This window comes from Triturus cristatus, chromosome 10 (genome assembly GCF_964204655.1).
Source record: "Triturus cristatus chromosome 10, aTriCri1.1, whole genome shotgun sequence".
Lineage (NCBI taxonomy): Eukaryota > Metazoa > Chordata > Amphibia > Caudata > Salamandridae > Triturus > Triturus cristatus.
In genome coordinates, this window is record NC_140593.1 from 3359256 (window position 1) to 3371346 (window position 12091).

Here is a 12091-nt window from a genome sequence, read left to right on the forward strand (position 1 = left end):
AGTTTCCAAAAAAGCCTGGAATGATTCCAAGAGGTCACTGCTTGTATGCTGCATAGGCGAGACTAAAAAAGACCAGTGGGCTGTTACAAGCCACACCGGCAAATTGAGGGGCATTGACTACAAAAAACCTAAAGAGAAGGAAAAAATGTGTCTTCAGTGCTTTAGGAAATGTCAGATAATTATCCATACTCCAGATATGTACAGGAAGGGCATTCCAAAGTTTAGCTGCCAGTGTGCGAAAGGAGCGCCCGCCAGCACAAGCCCTCCTGACAACTACCAGGTGTTGACCCACTGAGCAAAGATGGCAAGTGTAAACCATGTAAGCCATCATAAGGACTTGAATGCGCTGAAAGGGGGTAATAAGTGTAACATTTTTTCAAACTGGGGCTCAAAATATATATCACCCAGGACCGCACAAATCCTGAAGATGTTGGGCAATTATTCATCCTCTAAGTGAATTAAATCAGAATCCTTAAGCAAAAGCCTCAGCTTAGTTTGAAACTGTTTTTAATGTTAGATTTGCAACTTTATTTTCTCATATCTTGGCATCAGGTTCTTTTTGCTGTTTTTGAGCTTCCTCTATCATTTTCGGGAGGGTCTGGAGCCAGAAGTCCACCCTGCTGCCCTTCAGCTTCGTGCCCACCTTGGGCTCCAGGTCTATCGCCAGATATTTCTCGTCACCATCATACACCGGCCACTCGGGCAGACCGTCGCCATTAGGGCTCCTGGAAGGAAAGAGAGGTGCCTGCTGTCACTGAGGTGTAACAACCCACAAAGAGCTCCTCGAAGGAAAGAGAGGGGCCCGCTGTCACTGAGGTGTAACAACCCCCAAAGAGCTCCTGGAAGGAAAGAGAGGTGGCTGCTGTCACTGAGGTGTAACAACCCCCAAAGAGCTCCTCGAAGGAAAGAGAGGGGCCCGCTGTCACTGAGGTGTAACAACCCCCAAAGAGCTCCTGGAAGGAAAGAGAGGTGGCTGCTGTCACTGAGGTGTAACGACCCCCAAAGAGCTCCTCGAAGGAAAGAGAGGGGCCCGCTGTCACTGAGGTGTAACGACCCCCAAAGAGCTCCTCGATGAAAAGAGAGAGGCCCGCTGTCACTGAGGTGTAACAACCCCCAAAGAGCTCCTGGAAGGAAAGAGAGGTGGCTGCTGTCACTGAGGTGTAACAACCCCCAAAGAGCTCCTGGTAGGAAAGAGAGGTGTCTGCTGTCACTGAGGTGACACAACCTCCAAATAGCTCCTTGAAGGAAAGAGAGGTGCCTGCTGTCACTGAGGTGAAACAACCCCCAAAGAGCTCCTGGAAGGAAATAGAGGTGTCTGCTGTCACTGAGGTGAAACAACTCGCAAAGAGCTCCTGGAAGAAAAGAGAGGTGCCTGCTGTCACTGAGATGTAACAACCCCCAAAGAGCTCCTGGAAGGAAAGAGAGGTGCCTGCTGTCACTGAGGTGTAACAAACCCCAAAGAACAACCCCCAGAGAGCTCCTGGAAGGAAAGAGAGGTGCCTGCTGTCATTAAGGTGTACCGACCCCCAAAGAGCTCCTGGAAGGAAAGAGAGGTGCCTGCTGTCACTGAGGTAAAACGAACCCCAAAGAGCTCCTGGAAGGAAAGAGAGGTGGCTGCTGTCACTGAGGTGTAACGACCCCCAAAGAGCTCCTCGAAAGAAAGAGAGGGGCCCGCTGTCACTGAGGTGTAACGACCCCCAAAGAGCTCCTCGAAGGAAAGAGAGGGGCCCGCTGTCACTGAGGTGTAACAACCCCCAAAGAGCTCCTGGAAGGAAATAGAGGTGGCTGCTGTCACTGAGGTGTAACAACCCCCAAAGAGCTCCTGGTAGGAAAGAGAGGTGCCTGCTGTCACTGAGGTGACACAACCTCCAAATAGCTCCTTGAAGGAAAGAGAGGTGCCTGCTGTCACGGAGGTGAAACAACCCCCAAAGAGCTCCTGGAAGGAAATAGAGGTGTCTGCTGTCACTGAGGTGAAACAACTCGCAAAGAGCTCCTGGAAGAAAAGAGAGGTGCCTGCTGTCACTGAGATGTAACAACCCCCAATGAGCTCCTGGAAGGAAAGAGAGGTGCCTGCTTTTACTGAGGTGTAACAAACCCCAAAGAACAACCCCCAGAGAGCTCCTGGAAGGAAAGAGAGGTGCCTGCTGTCATTAAGGTGTACCGACCCCCAAAGAGCTCCTGGAAGGAAAGAGAGGTGCCTGCTGTCACTGAGGTAAAACGAACCCCAAAGAGCTCCTGGTAGGAAAGAGAGGTGCCTGCTGTCACTGAGTTGAAACGACCCCCAAAGGGCTCCTGGAATGAAAGACAGGTGCCTGCTGTCACTGAGATGTAACGACCCTCAAAGAGCTTCTGGCTTGAAGGAATGAGAGGTGTCTGCTGTCACTGAGGTGAAACGACCCCCAAAGAGCTCCTGGAAGCAAAGAGAGGTGCCTGCTGTCACTGAGGTGAAATAACCCCCAAAGAGCTGCTTGCAGGACATAGAGGTGCCTGCTAAGGTGAAACAATCTCCATAGAGCTCTTGGAAGGAAAGAGAGGTGCCTGCTGTCACTGAGGTGTAACGACCCCCAAAGAGTTCCTGGAAGGAAAGAGAGGTTCTGTTGTCACTTTGGTGAAACGACCCTCAAAGAGCTCCTGGAAGGAAAGAGAAGTGCCTGCTATCACTGAGGTGTAACATCCTCCAAAGAGCTCCTGGCTGGAAGGAAAGACAGGGGCCTGCTGTCACTGGGGTGAAATGACCCCCAAAGAGCTCCTGGAAGGAAAGAGAGGTGCCTGCTGTCACTGAGGTGTAACGACCCCCAAAGAGCTCCTGCCTGGAAGGAATGCGAGGTGCCTGCTGTCACTGAGGTGTAACAACCCTCAACTAGCTCTTGGAAGGAAAGGGAGTTGCCTGCTGTCACTGAATTGAAACAAGCCACAAAAGAAGAGCTCCTGGAAGGAAAGAGAATTGTCTGCTGTCACTGAGGTTAAACGACCCCCAAAGTGCTCCTGGAAGGAAAGGGAGGTGCCTGCTGTCATTGAGGTGTAAAGACCCCCAAAGAGCTCCTGGAAGGAAAGAGAGGTTCTTGCTTTCACTGAGGTGTAACAACCCCCAAAGACCCCCTTGAAAGAAAGAGAGGTGCCTGCTGTCAGTGAGGTGAAACAACCCCAGAAGAGCACCCGGAAGGGAAGAGAGGTGCCTGCTGTCACTGAGGTGTAAGAACCCCAAAGAGCTCCCTGAAGGAAAGAGAGGTGCCTGCTGTCACTGAGGTGTAACAACCCCCAAAGTGCTTCTAGATGGAAAGAGAGGTGCCTGCTCTCACTGTAGTGAAACGACCCCCAAAGAGCTCCTTGCAGGAAAGAGAGGTGCCTGCTGTGACTGAGGTGAAACAATCCCCAAAGAGCTCTTGGAAGGCAAGAGAGGTTCCTGTTGTCACTGGGGTGAAACGACCCCCAGAGAGCTCCTGGGAGGAAATAGAGGTGCCTTCTGTCACTGAGGTGAAATAACCCTCAAAGAGCTCCTGGAAGGAAAGAGAAGTGTCTGCTGTCACTGAGGTGAAACAACTCCCAAAGAGCTCCTGAAGGAAAGAGAGGTGCCTGCTGTCACTGAGGTGTAACGACCCCCAAAGAGCTACTGGAAGGAGAGGGAGGTGCCTGCTGTCACTGAGGTGAAACGACCCCCAAAGAGCTCCTTGCAGGAAAGAGAGGTGCCTGCTGTGACTGAGGTGAAACAATCCCCAAAGAGCTCTTGGAAGGAAAGAGAGGTTCCTGTTGTCACTGGGGTGAAACGACCCCCAAAGAGCTCCTGGAAGGAAAGAGAGATGCCTTCTGTCACTGAGGTGTAACGACCCCCAAAGAGCTCCTGGCTGGAAGGAAAGAGAGGTGCCTGCTGTCACTGAGGTGAATCTACCCCCAAAGAGCTCCTGGAAGAAAAGAGAGGTGCCTGCTGTCACTGAGGTGTAACGACCCCTAGAGAGCTCCCGGAAGGAAACAGAGGTGTCACTGAGGTGTAACGACTCCCAAAGAGCTCCCGGAAGGAAAGAGATGGGCCTGCTGTCACTGAGGTGAAATGACCCCCAAAGTGCTCCCAAAAGGAAAGAGAGGTGCCTGCTGTCACTGAGGTGAAACGACCCCCAAAGTGTTCCCGGAAGGAAAAAGAGGTGCCTGCTATCACTGAGGTGTAACGACCCTCAAAGAGCTCCCGGAAGGAAAGAGAGATGTCACTGAGGTGTAACGACTACCAAAGAGCTTCTGGATGGAAAGAGAGGTGCCTACTCTCACTGCAGTGAAACAACCCCCAAACGGCTCCTTGAAGAAAAGAGAGGTGCCTGCTGTCACTGTGGTATTACAACCCCCAAAGAGCTCCTTGAAGGAAAGAGAGGGTCCTGCTGTCACTGAGGTGTAAGAACCCCCAAAGAGCTCCTGGCTGGAAGGAAAGAGAGGTGCCTGCTGTCACTGAGGTGAATCTACCCCCAAAGAGCTCCTGGAAGGAACGAGAGGTGCCTGCTGTCACTGAGGTGTAACGACCCCCCAAAGAGCTCCTGGCTGGAAGGAAAGAGAGGTGCCTGCTGTCACTGAGGTGACTCTACCCCCAAAGAGCTCCTGGAAGGAAAGAGAGGTGCCTGGTGTCACTGAGGTGTAACGACCCCTAGAGAGCTCCCAGAAGGAAACAGAGGTGTCACTGAGGTGTAAGAACCCCCAAAGAGCTCCTGGCTGGAAGGAAAGAGAGGTGCCTGCTGTCACTGAGGTGAATCTACTCCCAAAGAGCTCCCGGAAGGAAAGAGATGGGCCTGCTGTCACTGAGGTGAAATGACCCCCAAAGTGCTCCCGAAAGGAAAGAGAGGTGCCTGCTGTCACTGAAATGAAACGACCCCCAAAGTGTTCCCGGAAGGAGAAAGAGGTGCCTGCTATCACTGAGGTGTAACGGCCCCCAAAGAGCTCCCGGAAGGAAAGAGAGATGTCACTGAGGTGTAACGACTACCAAAGAGCTCCCGGAAGGATAGAGAGGTGCCTGCTGTCACTGAGGTGAAATGACCACCAAAGAGCTCCTGGAAGGAAAGAGAGTTGCCTGCTGTCACTGGGGTGAAAAGACCCCCAAAGAGCTCCTGGAAGGAAAGAGAGGTGCCTGCTATCACTGATGTGTAACGACCCCCAAAGAGCTCCTGGCTGGAAGGAAAGAGAGGTGCCTGCTGTCACTTAGGTGTAAGGACCCCCAAAGAGCTCCCGGAAGGAAAGAAAGGTGCCTGCTGTCACTAAGGTGTAAGAACCCCGTAATGAGATCCCGCAAAGAATTGGAGGTTCCTGCTGTCACTGAGGTGTAACAACCCCAGAAGAGCACCCGGAAGGGAAGAGAGGTGCCTGCTGTCACTGAGGTGTAAGAACCCCAAAGAGCTCCCTGAAGGAAAGAGAGGTGCCTGCTGTCACTGAGGTGTAACAACCCCCAAAGTGCTTCTAGATGGAAAGAGAGGTGCCTGCTCTCACTGTAGTGAAACGACCCCCAAAGAGCTCCTTGCAGGAAAGAGAGGTGCCTGCTGTGACTGAGGTGAAACAATCCCCAAAGAGCTCTTGGAAGGCAAGAGAGGTTCCTGTTGTCACTGGGGTGAAACGACCCCCAAAGAGCTCCTGGAAGGAAAGAGAGGTGCCTTCTGTCACTCAGGTGAAACAACCCCCAGAGAGCTCCTGGGAGGAAATAGAGGTGCCTTCTGTCACTGAGGTGAAATAACCCTCAAAGAGCTCCTGGAAGGAAAGAGAAGTGTCTGCTGTCACTGAGGTGAAACAACTCCCAAAGAGCTCCTGAAGGAAAGAGAGGTGCCTGCTGTCACTGAGGTGTAACGACCCCCAAAGAGCTACTGGAAGGAGAGGGAGGTGCCTGCTGTCACTGAGGTGAAACGACCCCCAAAGAGCTCCTTGCAGGAAAGAGAGGTGCCTGCTGTGACTGAGGTGAAACAATCCCCAAAGAGCTCTTGGAAGGAAAGAGAGGTTCCTGTTGTCACTGGGGTGAAACGACCCCCAAAGAGCTCCTGGAAGGAAAGAGAGATGCCTTCTGTCACTGAGGTGTAACGACCCCCAAAGAGCTCCTGGCTGGAAGGAAAGAGAGGTGCCTGCTGTCACTGAGGTGAATCTACCCCCAAAGAGCTCCTGGAAGAAAAGAGAGGTGCCTGCTGTCACTGAGGTGTAACGACCCCTAGAGAGCTCCCGGAAGGAAACAGAGGTGTCACTGAGGTGTAACGACTCCCAAAGAGCTCCCGGAAGGAAAGAGATGGGCCTGCTGTCACTGAGGTGAAATGACCCCCAAAGTGCTCCCAAAAGGAAAGAGAGGTGCCTGCTGTCACTGAGGTGAAACGACCCCCAAAGTGTTCCCGGAAGGAAAAAGAGGTGCCTGCTATCACTGAGGTGTAACGACCCTCAAAGAGCTCCCGGAAGGAAAGAGAGATGTCACTGAGGTGTAACGACTACCAAAGAGCTTCTGGATGGAAAGAGAGGTGCCTACTCTCACTGCAGTGAAACAACCCCCAAACGGCTCCTTGAAGAAAAGAGAGGTGCCTGCTGTCACTGTGGTATTACAACCCCCAAAGAGCTCCTTGAAGGAAAGAGAGGGTCCTGCTGTCACTGAGGTGTAAGAACCCCCAAAGAGCTCCTGGCTGGAAGGAAAGAGAGGTGCCTGCTGTCACTGAGGTGAATCTACCCCCAAAGAGCTCCTGGAAGGAAAGAGAGGTGCCTGCTGTCACTGAGGTGTAACGACCCCCCAAAGAGCTCCTGGCTGGAAGGAAAGAGAGGTGCCTGCTGTCACTGAGGTGAATCTACCCCCAAAGAGCTCCTGGAAGGAAAGAGAGGTGCCTGGTGTCACTGAGGTGTAACGACCCCTAGAGAGCTCCCAGAAGGAAACAGAGGTGTCACTGAGGTGTAAGAACCCCCAAAGAGCTCCTGGCTGGAAGGAAAGAGAGGTGCCTGCTGTCACTGAGGTGAATCTACCCCCAAAGAGCTCCTGGAAGGAAAGAGAGGTGCCTGCTGTCACTGAGGTGTAACGACCCCCAAAGAGGTCCTGGCTGGAAGGAAAGAGAGGTGCCTGCTGTCACTGAGGTGAATCTACCCCCAAAGAGCTCCTGGAAGGAAAGAGAGGTGCCTGGTGTCACTGGGGTGTAACGACCCCTAGAGAGCTCCCAGAAGGAAACAGAGGTGTCACTGAGGTGTAAGAACCCCCAAAGAGCTCCTGGCTGGAAGGAAAGAGAGGTGCCTGCTGTCACTGAGGTGAATCTACTCCCAAAGAGCTCCCGGAAGGAAAGAGATGGGCCTGCTGTCACTGAGGTGAAATGACCCCCAAAGTGCTCCTGAAAGGAAAGAGAGGTGCCTGCTGTCACTGAGATGAAACAACCCCCAAAGTGTTCCCGGAAGGAGAAAGAGGTGCCTGCTATCACTGAGGTGTAAAGGCCCCCAAAGAGCTCCCGGAAGGAAAGAGAGATGTCACTGAGGTGTAACGACTACCAAAGAGCTCCCGGAAGGATAGAGAGGTGCCTGCTGTCACTGAGGTGAAACGACCACCAAAGAGCTCCTGGAAGGAAAGAGAGTTGCCTGCTGTCACTGGGGTGAAAAGACCCCCAAAGAGCTCCTGGAAGGAAAGAGAGGTGCCTGCTGTCACTGATGTGTAACGACCCCCAAAGAGCTCCTGGCTGGAAGGAAAGAGAGGTGCCTGCTGTCACTTAGGTGTAAGGACCCCCAAAAAGCTCCCGGAAGGAAAGAGAGGTGCCTGCTGTCACTAAGGTGTAAGAACCCCGTAATGAGCTCCCGCAAAGAATTGGAGGTGCCTGCTGTCACTGAGGTGTAACAACCCCAGAAGAGCACCCGGAAGGAAAGAGAGGTGCCTGCTGTCACTGAGGTGTAAGAACCCCAAAGAGCTCCCTGAAGGAAAGAGAGGTGCCTGCTGTCACTGAGGTGTAACAACCCCCAAAGTGCTTCTAGATGGAAAGAGAGGTGCCTGCTCTCACTGTAGTGAAACGACCCCCAAAGAGCTCCTTGCAGGAAAGAGAGGTGCCTGCTGTGACTGAGGTGAAACAATCCCCAAAGAGCTCTTGGAAGGCAAGAGAGGTTCCTGTTGTCACTGGGGTGAAACGACCCCCAAAGAGCTCCTGGAAGGAAAGAGAGGTGCCTTCTGTCACTCAGGTGAAACAACCCCCAGAGAGCTCCTGGGAGGAAATAGAGGTGCCTTCTGTCACTGAGGTGAAATAACCCTCAAAGAGCTCCTGGAAGGAAAGAGAAGTGTCTGCTGTCACTGAGGTGAAACAACTCCCAAAGAGCTCCTGGAAGAAAAGAGAGGTGCCTGCTGTCACTGAGGTGTAACAACACCTAAAGAGCTCTTGAAGGAAAGAGAGGTGCCTGCTGTCACTGAGGTGTAACGACCCCCAAAGAGCTACTGGAAGGAGAGGGAGGTGCCTGCTGTCACTGAGGTGAAACGACCCCCAAAGAGCTCCTTGCAGGAAAGAGAGGTGCCTGCTGTGACTGAGGTGAAACAATCCCCAAAGAGCTCTTGGAAGGAAAGAGAGGTTCCTGTTGTCACTGGGGTGAAACGACCCCCAAAGAGCTCCTGGAAGGAAAGAGAGATGCCTTCTGTCACTGAGGTGTAACGACCCCCAAAGAGCTCCTGGCTGGAAGGAAAGAGAGGTGCCTGCTGTCACTGAGGTGAATCTACCCCCAAAGAGCTCCTGGAAGAAAAGAGAGGTGCCTGCTGTCACTGAGGTGTAACGACCCCTAGAGAGCTCCCGGAAGGAAACAGAGGTGTCACTGAGGTGTAACGACTCCCAAAGAGCTCCCGGAAGGAAAGAGATGGGCCTGCTGTCACTGAGGTGAAATGACCCCCAAAGTGCTCCCAAAAGGAAAGAGAGGTGCCTGCTGTCACTGAGGTGAAACGACCCCCAAAGTGTTCCCGGAAGGAAAAAGAGGTGCCTGCTATCACTGAGGTGTAACGACCCTCAAAGAGGTCCCGGAAAGAAAGAGAGATGTCACTGAGGTGTAACGACTACCAAAGAGCTCCCGGAAGGAAAGAGAGGTGCCTGCTGTCACTGAGGTGAAACAAACCCCAAAGGGCTCCCGGAAGGAAAGAGAGGTGCCTGCTGTCACTGAGGTGTAACGACCCCCAAAGAGCTCCCGGAAGGAAAGAGAGGTGCCTGCTGTCACTGAGGTAAAACAAGCCCCAAAGTGCTCCCGGAAGGATAGAGAGGTGCCTGTTGTCACTGGGGTGAAACAACCCCCAAAGAGCTCCTGGAAGGAAAGAGAGGTGCCTGCTGTCACTGAGGTGAAACGACCACCAAAGAGCTCCTGGAAGGAAACAGAGTTGCCTGCTGTCACTGGGGTGAAAAGACCCCCAAAGAGCTCCTGGAAGGAAAGAGAGGTGCCTGCTGTCACTGATGTGTAACGACCCCCAATGAGCTCCTGGCTGGAAGGAAAGAGAGGTGCCTGCTGTCACTTAGGTGTAAGGACCCCCAAAGAGCTCCCGGAAGGAAAGAGAGGTGCCTGCTGTCACTAAGGTGTAAGAACCTCGTAATGAGCTCCCGCAAAGAATTGGAGGTGCCTGCTGTCACTGAGGTGTAACAACCCCAGAAGAGCTCCCGGAAGGAAAGAGAGGTGCCTGCTGTCACTGAGGTGTAAGAACCCCAAAGAGCTCCCGGAAGGAAAGAGAGGTGCCTGCTGTCACTGAGGTGTAACGACCCCCAAAGAGCTTCTGGATGGAAAGAGAGGTGCCTACTCTCACTGCAGTGAAACGACCCCCAAACGGCTCCTTGAAGAAAAGAGAGGGTCCTGCTGTCACTGAGGTGTAAGAACCCCCACAGAGCTCCTGGCTGGAAGGAAAGAGAGGTGCCTGCTGTCACTGAGGTGAATCTAGCCCCAAAGAGCTCCTGGAAGAAAAGAGAGGTGCCTGCTGTCACTGAGGTGTAACAACACCTAAAGAGCTCTTGAAGGAAAGAGAGGTGCCTGCTGTCACTGAGGTGTAACGACCCCCAAAGAGCTACTGGAAGGAGAGGGAGGTGCCTGCTGTCACTGAGGTGAAACGACCCCCAAAGAGCTCCTTGCAGGAAAGAGAGGTGCCTGCTGTGACTGAGGTGAAACAATCCCCAAAGAGCTCTTGGAAGGAAAGAGAGGTTCCTGTTGTCACTGGGGTGAAACGACCCCCAAAGAGCTCCTGGAAGGAAAGAGAGATGCCTTCTGTCACTGAGGTGTAACGACCCCCAAAGAGCTCCTGGCTGGAAGGAAAGAGAGGTGCCTGCTGTCACTGAGGTGAATCTACCCCCAAAGAGCTCCTGGAAGAAAAGAGAGGTGCCTGCTGTCACTGAGGTGTAACGACCCCTAGAGAGCTCCCGGAAGGAAAGAGATGAGCCTGCTGTCACTGAGGTGAAATGACCCCCAAAGTGCTCCCAAAAGGAAAGAGAGGTGCCTGCTGTCACTGAGGTGAAACGACCCCCAAAGTGTTCCCGGAAGGAAAAAGAGGTGCCTGCTATCACTGAGGTGTAACGACCCTCAAAGAGGTCCCGGAGTCCCGGAAGGAAAGAGAGATGTCACTGAGGTGTAACGACTACCAAAGAGCTCCCGGAAGGAAAGAGAGGTGCCTGCTGTCACTGAGGTGAAACAAACCCCAAAGGGCTCCCGGAAGGAAAGAGAGGTGCCTGCTGTCACTGAGGTGTAACGACCCCCAAAGAGCTCCCGGAAGGAAAGAGAGGTGCCTGCTGTCACTGAGGTAAAACAAGCCCCAAAGTGCTCCCGGAAGGATAGAGAGGTGCCTGTTGTCACTGGGGTGAAACAACCCCCAAAGAGCTCCTGGAAGGAAAGAGAGGTGCCTGCTGTCACTGAGGTGAAACGACCACCAAAGAGCTCCTGGAAGGAAACAGAGTTGCCTGCTGTCACTGGGGTGAAAAGACCCCCAAAGAGCTCCTGGAAGGAAAGAGAGGTGCCTGCTGTCACTGATGTGTAACGACCCCCAAAGAGCTCCTGGCTGGAAGGAAAGAGAGGTGCCTGCTGTCACTTAGGTGTAAGGACCCCCAAAGAGCTCCCGGAAGGAAAGAGAGGTGCCTGCTGTCACTAAGGTGTAAGAACCTCGTAATGAGCTCCCGCAAAGAATTGGAGGTGCCTGCTGTCACTGAGGTGTAACAACCCCAGAAGAGCTCCCGGAAGGAAAGAGAGGTGCCTGCTGTCACTGAGGTGTAAGAACCCCAAAGAGCTCCCGGAAGGAAAGAGAGGTGCCTGCTGTCACTGAGGTGTAACGACCCCCAAAGAGCTTCTGGATGGAAAGAGAGGTGCCTACTCTCACTGCAGTGAAACGACCCCCAAACGGCTCCTTGAAGAAAAGAGAGGGTCCTGCTGTCACTGAGGTGTAAGAACCCCCACAGAGCTCCTGGCTGGAAGGAAAGAGAGGTGCCTGCTGTCACTGAGGTGAATCTAGCCCCAAAGAGCTCCTGGAAGGAAAGAGAGGTGCCTGCTGTCACTGAGGTGTAACGACCCCCCAAAGAGCTCCTGGCTGGAAGGAAAGAGTGGTGCCTGCTGTCACTGAGGTGAATCTACCCCCAAAGAGCTCCTGGAAGGAAAGAGAGGTGCCTGGTGTCACTGAGGTGTAACGACCCCTAGAGAGCTCCCAGAAGGAAACAGAGGTGTCACTGAGGTGTAAGAACCCCCAAAGAGCTCCTGGCTGGAAGGAAAGAGAGGTGCCTGCTGTCACTGAGGTGAATCTACCCCCAAAGAGCTCCTGGAAGGAAAGAGAGGTGCCTGCTGTCACTGAGGTGTAACGACCCCCAAAGAGGTCCTGGCTGGAAGGAAAGAGAGGTGCCTGCTGTCACTGAGGTGAATCTAACCCCAAAGAGCTCCTGGAAGGAAAGAGAGGTGCCTGGTGTCACTGAGGTGTAATGACCCCTAGAGAGCTCCCAGAAGGAAACAGAGGTGTCACTGAGGTGTAAGAACCCCCAAAGAGCTCCTGGCTGGAAGGAAAGAGAGGTGCCTGCTGTCACTGAGGTGAATCTACTCCCAAAGAGCTCCCGGAAGGAAAGAGATGGGCCTGCTGTCACTGAGGTGAAATGACCCCCAAAGTGCTCCCGAAAGGAAAGAGAGGTGCCTGCTGTCACTGAAATGAAACGACCCC

The 12091-nt window shown here is 53.3% G+C and overlaps 1 protein-coding gene across 1 annotated transcript in view; it reads right to left on the reverse strand.

Moving 5' to 3' along the window:
• Nucleotides 1–490: 490 nt before the first annotated feature.
• Nucleotides 491–12091, reverse strand: part of LOC146788701 (fatty acyl-CoA hydrolase precursor, medium chain-like) — a 328083-nt gene continuing 316482 nt past the window's right edge. Inside the window, exon 13 of the mRNA XM_085630306.1 lies at nucleotides 491–725. Coding sequence (XP_085486432.1) covers nucleotides 536–725 — 190 coding nt within the window. The 3' untranslated portion in view covers nucleotides 491–535. The remainder of the gene's footprint in view (nucleotides 726–12091) is intronic.